Source organism: Mus musculus, chromosome 3 (assembly GCF_000001635.26).
Source record: "Mus musculus strain C57BL/6J chromosome 3, GRCm38.p6 C57BL/6J".
NCBI classification, from domain to species: Eukaryota; Metazoa; Chordata; class Mammalia; order Rodentia; family Muridae; genus Mus; species Mus musculus.
The window spans coordinates 146,972,442-146,986,692 of record NC_000069.6 but is presented as its reverse complement, the minus strand read 5'-3'; the positions used below and the strand labels follow the sequence as shown (position 1 = coordinate 146,986,692).

The following is a 14,251-nucleotide window of genomic DNA, read 5'->3' as shown; positions in this document are numbered from 1 at the left end:
TTGTGTACCATTAAGCTTATTTTATTTCTGGCCATGCTTGCTGGATTCAAGCCACCACTCTTGAAAATCAGGTTTAAATGGTCTCTGTAAATGGCCAAATCCCAAGGGACAAGGCCTAGTAAATTTCCTGCACCAGGTCTGACTCTCCCTGCCTATAAATATAATCCCATTGTTTACTGCAATACAGTGTGTCTTGATTACTTACTAGTGTATAAAGTGGTTTAGCTTTCTCTTTTCCAAAGTCGTCCTTTTTTCCCCCCTTTGGTTTTTTGAGACAGGGTTTCTCTGTGTAGCCCTGGCTGTCCTGGAACTCACTTTGTAGACCAGGCTGGCCTCGAACTCAGAAATCTGCCTGCCTCTGTCTCCCAAGTGCTGGGATTAAAGGTGTGCGCCACCATAATAGAAGACTATTTTTGAAAAATGTACAGTAGCACAAGATACCATGGTGAGCTTGGTGTAGAACCAGCACATATTCTAGGCTCTCCCCTACCCCCAAATGCCCGGATTCCTGGGACTTTTTTCTGGTTTGGTGGCAGACTGCACGCAGGGACTGCACGCAGGGACTCGCTGGTGTGAGGCTAACACTGTGCCTCCTCCAACGCCCAGTGTCCCCTCTCAATCAACACCCAGTGTCCCCTCTCGATCAATGCCCAGTGTCACCTCTTGATCAACGCCCAGTGTCCCCTCTCGACCACATTAGATCTAGACAGTTGTACAACACGTACGACTTTTACACTCATTTTCTTCTTCAGTGTTGCCACACCACAGTGACAGGCACTGTTGCCAGCACCCACTGTACGTGTACGAGGAATAATCATTAAGAACTTTCTCCAAATTGCTTTAAACTTGTTATGTCGCTGATAAAAAAGACCTTAAGGTTCATTTCATTTTGAATATGATATGCTTAGTTTTCTAATATCATGAATTATTCCAGAATATTTTATTTTGCAATTAAAGATTTGTAACCTTTAATAAAACTGAATTATATCTGTGAATTACATGTGTACGGTTTGATACATGATGATTTCTTTGATAAAACAGACAAATTTCAAGCCACAAACATTGGCATCATCTTTTTCCATCATTAAAAGAATTTGTAAAATAAATTTTATAATTTTTTAATAAAATTAATATTGATTTTTAAATATATTTTGAAGGTCAAATTTGGGGGCTGGGGAGACAAGGGCCCAGTGGCTGGGAGCGCCTGCTACTCAAGTATAGGTGTCTAAGTTCAGATCCATTGCACCCCCGCAAAAGCTGAACATGGCCTGTGTACCTGTAACCCCGACCCTTTTGGAGGGAGCAGAGGTGGAGGAGACAGGATGATCCCTTGGACTTGTTGGCCAGGGAGCGTGATCTGCTAAATAATCTGTTTGAGAGACCCTGTCTCATGGAATAGATGAAGAAGAATGAAGGAGAACACCTCCCTCTACAGGCATCTACAACATAAGAGTGTGGGCAAACTCATAGACATATACGCACATACACACATATACACACAGATACTCATTCACACATATATACTCATACACACATATACACACATATACACACATATATACACATATACACACATACACAGATATATACACATACACACATATAAACACATACACACATATATATACATATACACACATACACACATATACACACATATACTCATACACACATATATATACACATATACACACATACACACATATATACACATATACACACATATACACACATATACTCATACACACATATATACACATATACACACATATATACACATACACACATATACTCATACACACATATATACACATATACACACATACACACATATATACACATACACACATATACTCATACACACATATATACACATATACACACATATACACATATATACACATATACACACATACATTTATACACATACATAAACACATATACACATATACATACATATGCACGCACACACATATATATACACACACACATATTTACACATATACACTCACATACACAGAAGCACACATACATTCATAAACATGTACATACAGTCATTTCTATACCATTTGGTTGTCAATGAGAGAAGTCAAGTGTGTTTGTGTTACTCACTACCTGACTGGATCCTTTCATTAAAGAAAACCACCTGGTCTAAGGGTGCAGCTCAGCGTGGATTCCTTGCCAACTGTGCATGGGACTTTGAGTTCCTTCTCCAGCAAATCACACAAATGAAGGAAAACCATCCCAAATTTGTTATAAACATCTCAAAGAAAAATGCAATGAGCAGCAACTAGGCAAAATGTTCTTCATTTTGATGTTTTGAATTTTGCTAGCAAATGATAAAATTATAAATTCCTAAAGCATGAAATTCATGCCTGAGGTAATATAATTATTATATTATATAATGACATTAAACTGTTGCTACTGATTTTTAGAACACTCTGCCTTCCCATTCAACGGAGAGAAGTTGACAGTTCTCCTTTCTTGATCTGACTCTTAACAGCAGGTGCCCCTTCCCCTAGAATACAAAACAGAAAAAAAAAATTATCGTGAAAATATCTTCATCAAATTGAAAGCTCAGTTCAGCTTGCTTAATTGGTTGCCCATCTCTTCTTCTACTGAAATCAGTATTGTGTGTGCAAATACATGTGTAAAAACAAGCCAAATGATGAGATACCATAGGTTTCGTGTGTTGACATTTTTATTATAGTAACTGAAGTGGGTTCACCATACAGGTGTCACACAGTAGATCATGCTATGGCAATGCCAACTGCACAATTTGTTGACATTTCAAGCGCATCTTTGTAACATTTGCATTCATATACAGGAAGCAAAGCACACAGGGATAATTTGACCCATGATTCGTGTTAGCAAATGTATTCTCTCACCCTCAAATTCAGACTCCATTAAAATTCAGATGCTATAGCACATAGAGTAGTTGTTATATGACCTCATGGACCAAAAATGGCTGGTAGCCTTTGAAAGAAATAGAATAATTATCTGACCACTTTTCAAAGGCAAGCCTTCTTACTAATTTAGGAGTGCTTAGTTTGTTGAGTGATATGTTTGTCAAAGCAAGAGCTTCTGAGTTCATAAGTGGTGATAAAGCAGAAGTCTTATACAGATCTCCCAAGATGACACACCCCTCTTGGTATCACAGTGAGTACCTGAGTAAATTTCTCCCAACACACCACATACTACTTCATGGCAGACCCTCAGAAACAGAAGCAATCTCCGCAGGTGCCGTTTCAACACATCAATTTCTGTTGCAAGACTATTAAAGTGCATCTCACTTCACACGGAAGGACACTGAGTGTGCTTTAAGCATACAGACTTCAACCTTGTTCCTAAAGTTCTCGGCAAACTGAATTGACCCAATAGTCCATCAAAGTGTTAGTGTTGCCTGGGTAAAAACACACCACTACAAAATTTCCAGGAAGACCAGCATTTAAAAGGCAGTATTTCTTTCTTTACTTTGTCCATGCACAACTAAAGCTTCTAAGTGAATTGAAAGGAGAACAGGAGAGAGAGAAAGCAATGTGAGGAATCATTTGCTTTACAAATATATTTCTACAGTCTTCATTTACTTATAAGCCAACATTGAAATTGTTCAAAACAATTAGATATCTAATAATTAATATGTAGATATCATGGCCCTTTACACTTAAAGCTCTCAATTTAAAGAGAAAAGTAAATGTCCAAAAATCACCAGGTCACAAGAACGATAATTGTATAGTTATATTTTTATTGTTGTTTAATGCTTAGAACCAAGTACATGAGATTCGGAATGTAAACTAGCAATTGCTAAATAGAGAAGGAAGGAATTTTCTGTCACTTTTGAGGTACTTACTATTTTTAAAAGAATATATATTTAAGAATGAATAAGTGCTTTATAGAAGATTAAGTAATGGCATGTATGCAGCTATCATTTTTGGTATTTTTGAATAGTGTGTATTGCATATTGAAGATAATGTTTACACAGAATATCATTGACATGTTAAGGAAGAAAGCATTGAATTCCTATTCAGATATCTACAATTTCACATCGCATGATCCCAGTCTCATCTACTATCCAAGCTAACGAGAGAATTTGAAGAAAATCATTTTCCTGATGTCTGGGAGGCACTTGTTCTCTATGTATGCATAAATAGCAGGTGAAAGAAAGGGCTTTGGTTTTGGTTTGGTTTGAACTTTAGAGACAAGTAACAAAAACTTCATCTAATCTAGGCAAACCCTGGCATTTTACAGACAACGGAGTTGCTTCCCCTGTGCTCCATATACAACTTAATACTCATATTGCAACAGGGTCTTTTACCAGATTCAAACCTTCAAGGCTGGCTTACTCGAGTGAAAACTAAACTGTTCCTTTAGATTCTGTTTGTGGGTGAGGACAAACTAACAAGCAAGTTACTACTTAGACAATTGGGGTGACATCTGTATCTTAGTTTGGGGAAGCATTTCTACCTGGCCATGAACCAAACAGCCATCTATACTGCAGGTCTATACTCATTCCTTTCCTTGTAGGTAAACCAAAATCCATTCTAAGGAAAAACAAACAAACAAACAAACAAACAAACAAACAAACACCCTGGTGAAATTAACTAGCTTCTGGAATTTTCCTTCTCTTCTATTAAAGATTTACACTGTCTCTGCTGCAGATGTGTTTTAAGCATAAGCATAAGAAATTGATAAAAGCTAAGGAATATTCTATACCCCTACTACCTGTCTGTGGCCTCCTGAGACTTCCACGGTTCATTATCATGTCTTCCCGTGGCTGCTCATTAGGGGATGGTGCTATGACAACCACAGTCCACAGCACCCCAGGTAATGCACATAAATAATGAGCACACAGCTTCCTGCACCACTTCACCCTACCCAACTTGTCCCAACAGGAAAATGTAGGCAATGAAATTCCAGTGCTCAAAACAAGGCCTTGCTTGGATAGATAAGGAAATAATGGCCTTTCACAAATGCTTGGCAGTCTTTCTATTTCCATTTACTCTTAGCTTTTAATGTGTGTTTCTAGGGTGAGAATTCCTAATGTGGACATCTCCCCTCGCCTTTTTTAAAATGAAAATTCCTTCCTAGTATGTGACAGAAGTTTCAGAGTATATACTCTATCTGAGTAAATGATCATTTGTGATTTAAGACAAAGTGAATGGCCAACAAACTGGGTTGGTATCACTTATCAGTCATTTTAAGTGACATATCCATGACTTTTGTGTTTCTTCTTTTATTCCTCCTTGATTTTTAAATCATGAATTGAAAACAAATATGGCTACAAATAAACCCCAAAAGGGGCTGCTTTGTTTATTATTTCCATAAAAATCCTGAAGTGTTCCAGTATTTGCATCAGTGATTCTAAGAACTCTCTGCCATGTTGAAGAATCCACAATATGGACTCCTAAGTACCACACTCACTCATCTGCTTGATCTGGAGGCTTTATTCTCTTTCAAAAACATAACACAAAATTCCATGGGATGTTGCCAGTAAAAAAAAGTCTCTACTGGAATGCATGTGGGTAGGCAGCCATAAAGAACTTAAGTAGCTGCCGGTAATGTGTGTGATAAATGAATATTACAGTTTAAAAGTATACTCTCCCAAGGTAGTTTTTAAAGCAAAATACTTAAATCTTACAATTTCGGGTCACCATCCATCCAGCTTCGAATGAGACCAGGCCAAATGACCTCTTACTGCTTTGGGGTCCTTTCTTCATTTATGGGGAACAAACGTAAAAATATAAGAAGCTGGCAAATATTCTGAGTTTTGCAGAAACTTAACATGTATGAGTAAAATCACTGGAGGGAAGTTTCAGCAAATATTGTATTTTCTGAGTTCAAGAATCCATAGGGCATATGTCTCTATTTGTATGGAAAACCGAGAGCACACACTGGTTTTCAGATGGCAAGGAAGATGAAGCAGAATGAGAGCATGATGGTCTGAAAAACAAGCATGAATCCTCTGGACAGGAAGACAACTTTATACAGAACTTTGAATATAGACTCCCAACAGATGACACCGATGAGCAATGGGACTCACTGGACTCTTCTCTTCGGAGTCTTTTCTGGGGTGAAATGAGAAACTACTCTTATTGGACTTTGCGAGGTAAATTGGTCTCAATGTTGAGAGACTTGGGCCCATCAATGATATACTTTCCAAAAGAAAGTGACACAGAAGTCACACAACCAAATTTCTGTCCCTGCCATCGTCTTGCTTCTCTATGGGACTCCCCATGAAGAGTCGAATTAAAGCATGTTTGCATTTTACTCTTAATCCACTGGGTTGCCTCTCATTTTTGCATGATTCATGATCTTACCAGACCTTTATTGAACATGTGCACTAGAATAAGCAGCTAAATTCCCACCTAGGGGAGTAAAATGTTGGAGAGTCAGGCTGGGCTATTTTCTAGTACTTTACAGTGTGCTATAGTAACAACAAATCTGTTTGATCCTAATCTGATCATCAAGCCAACCCCAGGCATCTAAGTCTTCTGTTTCACTGTTAAATAACTACTAATAGTGAGAAAGGTAATAAGATACTATCAGTGTTTTCTCAAGTCGAAAGCCCTATTATCTAGAAAATAATTTATAACGCCATGATGGGAGCTTCAGGATCGACTCTGCAGCAAAAATAACATTTCTAGTAGGAAGTAATTAATTATAAACCTAGCAAATTCTACACATTTGCGTATTTGTGTAAACAACTTTAACATGGTTTATTACATTTCCAGAAAGGTTAAATCTTATATTCAGTTTTCTGCTAATTCTTCTTACATATAATAAATATATATATTTATATGTTACTTGAGTGCCTGTGTGTATGTACTTCACACACTTCTATGACATATATACATAAAACAGCATATAAGGGTCACTTCCTTAAGGTTCAACTGGAGAAAATAAATGAATTGCTATTAAGCGAGCCCATGGCAATCTTCCATTCACAAACGGCCATAGCGGGACGTAAACAAAACATTGGAGCGAGTCATTCCGGGTGAATTATATTTCATGTTGTACAGTGGTGATCTCATAAGAAATTGGGTACTTCCTGGTAGCAAATACCTAAAAAAGGTAGTTAAAAATTAGATCATTGTAAAAAAAACTTTAATGTCAACATCACTCAAGAAAGGACTGTATAGCTAATTATTCACCTATCTTATCTGAAAGCTGTTGCTATCACAACAATACAATTCGTAAACAATTTTCATGCTAACACTGAACTCCAGAAAGTTGAACTCACAGATACAAACACGTGAAGTTAGGATCATCCGACATGCTATCCTCATTACCTCAAGCATCAGGCCACTGCTTACTGGTTCACACCAACAATTCATTGTCGGTATGTGAAAGCAACATGTAGAGCCAAGGAAATATCTCTTTAAACCATGTGATATAGAAGCACACATATTGGCATCTTAAGCCTTTTGCTAATGATTTTCATGGAGAACTTGGCAAGCCACACTAACAGTAGCATTTGTTTCAAAGATATAGAGCCATGGAGCCTAAATGTGCAATGTATCACTGATTTGTTATAACTAAAGTTCATCTAAAACATTCTTAAGTCGAAACTTTGTATTCTTAGACAAGTCAGGGTTTATAGTTACAAGCTGTATGTAACCACGCAGTCAAATATATTTCTGGATATGTAATTTTTACCGCTTCGTCATTTTAGAAAGACGAGATACTATGTATATATATACTATGTAACATCTCCACCAGGATGCTAACATTAATTTTTACACAATAAAAATATAAATATTCACAATTAATAATAAAGACTATAAGTAAATTTATGCCAATTCAGGTCCCATTTGTCAAGAAACTGGACCTTGCATTTTTTAATGTCAATCGTTGAAAATTGTGAATTACATATAAGTTGTACATCCATATCATCTCTTTCTGTGAAAACCTTGATAAAATTTTTGTCAGTCCAATCTATAGGCAGGAGATGAATGGCCAAGGAAATCCATATATATGGAATTTAATACACACACATATATATACATACATACATATATATATGAAATTAACCATAGCATCTAAAGACAAAGTTATAGTAATGACTTGAGCAATGCACTGTAAAATCAAGACAAAGATAAGCATGATGAATCTTCATGATGAATCTTCAGTCACCGATGTGACAATAGAAGACCACAAATTAGCTGTGGTCTCAGAAAGACTAAGCAAATGACAGGGGTGTGTCAGCTGCTTCACTTCCGCTCTGCACACTGGAGTCCTCTAGGGACAGCATCATAAATGAACAGAGAAGAAACAGAATGAGGGGCAAGAGCTGTCAGCTGTCTATTCTGTGTACAATAATGTGAGAATTAGGATACATCTATATTAATGGGGAAGTAAATTTACCGTTGTTTCTTGTGAATCTTAGAAAAAGAAAAGAATCCATTATAATCAAACTGCAAACAGCATTCAGATTAAAATAGAGTTTTCCATAATATCCATAAACATTACTTCATCATGAATAGTAATACCTACTAAATCTGTTACCTAATATCACAAACTATAAATAATTGCTCCAATCATTAAGTTAATAGAGCAGTAAAATAATACACAACAAACTAAATTAAATCAAAATTCCAGAATGGGTGATGAATAATGAAACAACTGATTTCTCACATCACAGATTATATAAATTATTTTCTTAATATCACTAGGGTAATTTATATGGATTAATTATGATGTCAAGAGCTGGTGATGTCTTAATGATTAATCTGATATGTTTTGCCATTAAAAAAAAAACCAGCTTCCCTTCTTATGTAGGGCAAGGTGCAAAATAAACTAAGGTACTTGATCAACACTTACTAGCCAACACTGGTGGGAGCTACTCTAAGCCTCTGAGAAATGAATCAGGAATGATGCAGTAAACGGCCTTTACTTTACATGCACATGTGTGCATGTGTGCCTGTGTGTGCTTGTGGATACATGTGTGTGTGTGTGTGTGTGTGTGTGTGTGTGTGTGTGTGTGTGTGTGTGTGTGTGCACATATGCACACGAATGTGTGCACAAGCTAGACAGCTTGTCCCAAAGTCCTCTACCTCCTAGGTTCTGGGATTGTAGGTGGCCATTACACCTGCCGAATTTTTGCTTTCTCTGTGAATTCTGGAGATCTAAATTCAGTTCTTCATGGTTGTATGGCAAATATTTTATCCACTGAGCCATTTTGACAATCAACCTTCCAGTTAAAATTTTAGTTTCCAATAAATCAGTGCTATTGACACTTTAGCAACATTCACAAAAATGTTTTTCTATTGTCTCTCACTAGCTCTGAAACCCACAATCATTCTGTCCTCGGCTTCCTGAGAGTTGGGATGCCACACCTAGCTTTACAAAAGCTCTACTTATCACATGAACAAGTGAATAGAGCATCACAGAGTACAGGATCCTGGGTGATTTATTAAATACTAAACAATTACTTAAATAGTATTTTATAGGTTGACACTTCTAATCTCTTTATAAATATTAACATTTGATTCAAATAACAAGTATCTAAGTAAATGTCACTGCTAACAACATTTTAAGGGTGAATAAACTTTATGAAGCACAGAGGGTCAAATGTCTTCCCCCTTGTCACATAGCTAGTGAAGGGACTTGATAGTTTCAGAGCCCTCTGCACATCTAAGGGATTGCTGCTGTCCAGGGCTGAACTTTTTGGTCATGACAATTCGAGATACTTGTCATCATAAAACTTGCATGCAGTTATTATGTGCTTCCAGAAACATGAAGGGTGGAAAGGAAGAACAGTGCTGGTATAGATGCCACAAACCCCAACATCTTAACACAAGTGGAAGTTACTAAGAAACTGTTCCTTTGGACTTGAAAAAGAGAGAGCGAAGTGCATCACGAACTTGAACAAGCAGATGAAATTATACTGCAGAGACCCTGCCCACCTAAAACAGATGCCCTGGGTAGTGCAAGGCGCCATGAAGCACAGCACAAGTTATTTGCCTTGAAGTCTCCACTAATATCTCCTGGGAGACTCCACAGCAGCTCAACAGCAAAGATTACTTTTAAATTGTTCTTTGCGTTGGAGTTAAATAACACAATTTGATTTTTTTTTTTTAAGCAAGAAAACTGTCTCGGGGAAGTGAATTTATAGACTATACCTGAAGAGTTCATATAAGTACCAAAAATATAAAGAAGTTTGCGGCTTTTATCTTAGCTTTTTTTTTTTTTTCTTTACCAGGGTAACTCATAGCTAACTGGTACCCAGGAACAGTACATCAGAGCATCTTCATTCACTTCACATCAGAGCCATACTCCTCATTCAGAAGGCAGGGTGTGATCATCCTCGAATGCCCACCATGTAGACGTAGGGATGCATACTTTGAAAATTCTGGATTGGTATAGAATTGTATATGCTATCTTATTGCTAATTCTGGTGATCCCCAGAATACTAGTCAATCCAAAACTCATAGGGAATTCACTTTGAACATGTGGCACTCACCTTCCAGCATCTCCCTGTAGTAGGACAAAGTCCCCTGAACTCCTTCAGGTGAACCCAGATTCCTGGTTTGAGGACTGTAAATAGAATTCAACAGACTATGTGCCCTGTGCTTTGCAGAACTTTTCTTACTGACTTGAAATTTTGTGACATAGAAATAATTATTCTTATCATTTGGGATATAAAACTCACTACATTAAGTATATTAATCTTATATAACCACCTGCAAGTCTAGAAACCTGCCACCACACTAAGATAAATCTCTACACTTATTAATTTTCTTAGTTTCTCTTCTCCTCAGCTTGGGTCCGGGAACTCATTGGTGAGAGAACTTGCCTGGCACAAATCAAACCCGAAGTTAAGTGCCATGCAAGACTATTCTGGGGAGATTCCTCTTCTCTTACCACACATACCAAAGGCGTGAAGCTAGCATCCACATAAAAGGAAAAGATACAGGATCTGTCGGGGGGGAGCGGGGGGGGGGAGGTAGGTTGCTTCACTCGGGATGTTTTTGTTTTTGTTTTGTTTTGTTGGGTTTTTTTGTCTTATTCTATCCATTTATCTATGAGTTTTATGATGTCATTTTTTTTAAACAGCTGAATAATACTCAACTGTACAAATGTGACTCAATTTCCTGTTAACTCATCTAGGATGCTTCCAATTCCTGCCTATCAGGAGCATGGATGGGTAGGTTCCTCTGGGATAAGACACAGAAGCCTTGGGGATCCGTCCAAGTGTAGCATAACTGGATCGTGAGGTACACCTAGAGGTACGGATCCCTTAAGAACCACAGCACTAACGTCTACAGTAGTTTGCACTCCCACCAGTAATGGATAAGCGTTCCCCTTACTCCTCAACCTCACCGACATGAGCTGTCTGTCGTTTGTTTGACTGATCTAGGCCATTCTGACTTACTACAATGAAATCTCAAAGTAGTTTTAATTTGCATTGCCTGACGGCTAAGGATGTTGAACATTTTTTTTTATGTGTTTCATATCCATGTGTGTTTAATTTTGGGGGAACTGGCTAATTAGTTCTGTCCCCATTTTTTTCCACATTAGGCTATTTGTTTTCTTGATGTCCTGCCTTTTTTTAGTTCTTTATATGTTTAGATAAGAGCCTTCGATCATATTGGTAAAGATCTTGTCCCAGTCGGTAGGAAGCCACTTCTATATGGTGTCTTACCATATAGAAGCATTTCGGCTTGATAAGGTCCCATTTTCTAACTGTTAGTCCTTACTGCCTGAGCTATCTGTCCAGGAAAGGAAGTCCTTTCCTGGCTGATAAGCTCAAGCTCTGCTTTCTCTTCTATCAGATTCAGTGTATTTGTTTGGAGTTGAGTTTCTCACAGGGTGGGCGATAAATAATGATTAAATTTGCATTCTATTTACATGCATTTGGTCAGCATTATCTGAAGATGCTATCTCTCTTCCATCATCAAGCCCCTCCCCTCAAGACTCGGGGAATATATAGAAGAGGAGGTAGAAAGGTTGTTAAGAGCCAGAGGTGATGGGTTACCCTGAGAAAAAAGTGTCTTCCAGACACAGCAGGACTGATGCGCGTATAAACTCAGAGACTGTGGCAGCATGCACAAAGCCTGGGCAGGTTCAAGCCAGATGGGGTGGCAGCACTGTGGGAGAAAAGTGAACACGGACTCTCACTCTTAAGCAAGCCCCTATCTGCAGTTGATACCCACTGGCAGAAGAAAACTTAGTTTTCCCCCAATGGAGTCTCACTGGGTGTGTTAACCACACTCGGGGTCTGCCGCATGCCCAGGCGTATGAGGACAACCAGGCATATGAGGACAACACAAAACAAACTCAACAGTGTTTCTACTGTCAAAACATTTGCTTGGACATACTGATTCTCATTGTTGTGGGTTTTTCTGTGTGTGCTCCTTGTCCTTTTGTTGTTTGTGGTTTTGTTTTGATTTGCTTCTTAAAGAGAGAGGGAAAACATAGTTGGGTGGGTAGAGATGTGGGAGGGATTAGGAAGTTGAAAAACATGGTCAAATGTATGAAAAAAGGTCTTTTTCAATTTAAAAAAAAAACTGCTTTTTATTTTCATTCCTCCTCTCCTACCCAGGAAACTTCAATTTTACTCCCTGAGTATAAGTTGATTGTTACACTTAGGCATGGCATCACAAATGCCATCCATGTCTGCTTACAAGCTGGGAGGGTTTGCCATGCTTCTCCTTTGTATCGTGTTCTGGATTTCTTTGTTTCATGGCTAATATTCCACTGTGTGACCTCACCTTCTGCTTACACTCTCACTTATTGGTGGGCAGTTAGTTGGGTTGGTTCTGTCTCTGATTCTGTAAGACAGGCGCTGTCCACACTGGTGTGCAAGTATCTAGAAGCCTGGCTTCAGTGCTTACAGTTGCCACTTCTGGGTCTTATGTGCATTTATTTATATTTAGCTTTCTGAGAAAATACCACACTGCACTCCAAAGCAGCCATACCACTTCACATCCTTGGTAGCAAAGTCTGGACCTTTCAACTTCCCATATCTGCCGACACATTTACATAGTACATCTCTGCTTGAGAGCAGACATCTGTTATGAAGTACCTTGTGATTTCAACGTTGGTTTGAAAAGGAAGAGGACGAGGTCTATTGTCAAACACCCACTGTGTCACATGCTACTAACATGAAACCTGTTTCCTCAGCTCTCAAGAGATCCAATGGTTACTGGCCTGCCGATCTTTGAGAGCAGCTAAGAGTGTACACAAATGACTATTACTTACAGCTGATATGTCCTGAACATCGCTCCCTCTTGCCTGAGATCAACAAGATACCTTGTTGTAGCCTCGGGACATTAATGATACCTTGTGCTTGCAACTTTTTAATTGTAAAGTATAACACACATTCAGAAAGGAACGTTGACCGTGATATTCAGTTTATAGGCATTCTGAACTGATTGCTTTTATAAAGCCACCATGTTGGGCATCTGTAGAATCCCTGAGCTCAGAGTTACAGCACCCTCTTTCCCTGGGTACTCAAGCCCATCTTGTGCCTTGTCTTTGTGCCATTTACATCTTTATTTCCCATCCAAACCCATCTTCCTTAGAGACTGTTTCTGCTTCTTATTTCCATTAACAATCAGAAAAAGTCTATATTCCTTTGTTTCTGAATAAGTTTGCTCCGCTTTATATTTGAGCCTCTGACCCGGTATATGCAGGTAAACCTTACCAGTACTGAATGTTATTCCATTGTCTGATGTTATATAATATGTATCCATTCCTCTGATGTACACTTAGGTTGTTTCTAATTTTTAAAAAAGTATTATGAGTAAATCATACCATAACTATTGTAGCAAGGGTATCTGTGTGCATGCTTATGCATTTCAACTGGAAAATTACGGGCACAGAGGCTAAGAGTGGCAGAGTCCCATGTGCAATGCTCAACTGTCACCATTGTCACCATTGTTGCTGTTTTCCATCATGAAGGTAATGTTCATTTCTTGGTGTTCTTGGCAGTCCTTGGTGTGCAGCATTGTGGGTGCTTTCTTCTATTATTATGCAATGTCTTGAATACAAATTTGCTTATATACATTCTTAAATATTTACTGCAACCCCCTTTCAAAGTTTTCTTCACCAATTTTCCATTAAGTGGTCTGGGTTTTGGTTGGTTGGTTGGTTGGTTGGTTGGTTGGTTTTTTATTTTCCTAAAAGTTGTAAGAATTCACACGGAATTTCTACCAGATTTTATTTTTGTTTGTATTTTGCTTTTTTTGTTCCAAGATAAGGTCTCATGTAACCCTGGCTAGTTTGAACTTGCTATATATCTAAGGCT

General features: G+C 38.1%; 1 protein-coding gene across 4 annotated transcripts in view; it reads right to left on the bottom strand.

Annotated features, from left to right (window-relative positions):
- Positions 1 to 2,683: 2,683 nt before the first annotated feature.
- Ttll7 (tubulin tyrosine ligase-like family, member 7) overlaps positions 2,684 to 14,251 on the bottom strand; it is a 131,826-nt gene continuing 120,258 nt past the window's right edge. For 2 of the 4 annotated variants that reach the window (NM_001302957.2, NM_001357217.1), the window contains one exon: positions 2,684 to 7,062. In NM_001302957.2, coding sequence (NP_001289886.1) covers positions 6,942 to 7,062 — 121 coding nt within the window. In that variant the 3' untranslated portion in view covers positions 2,684 to 6,941. The other 2 variants (XM_017319721.2, XM_017319722.2) reach the window with 1 other exon arrangement.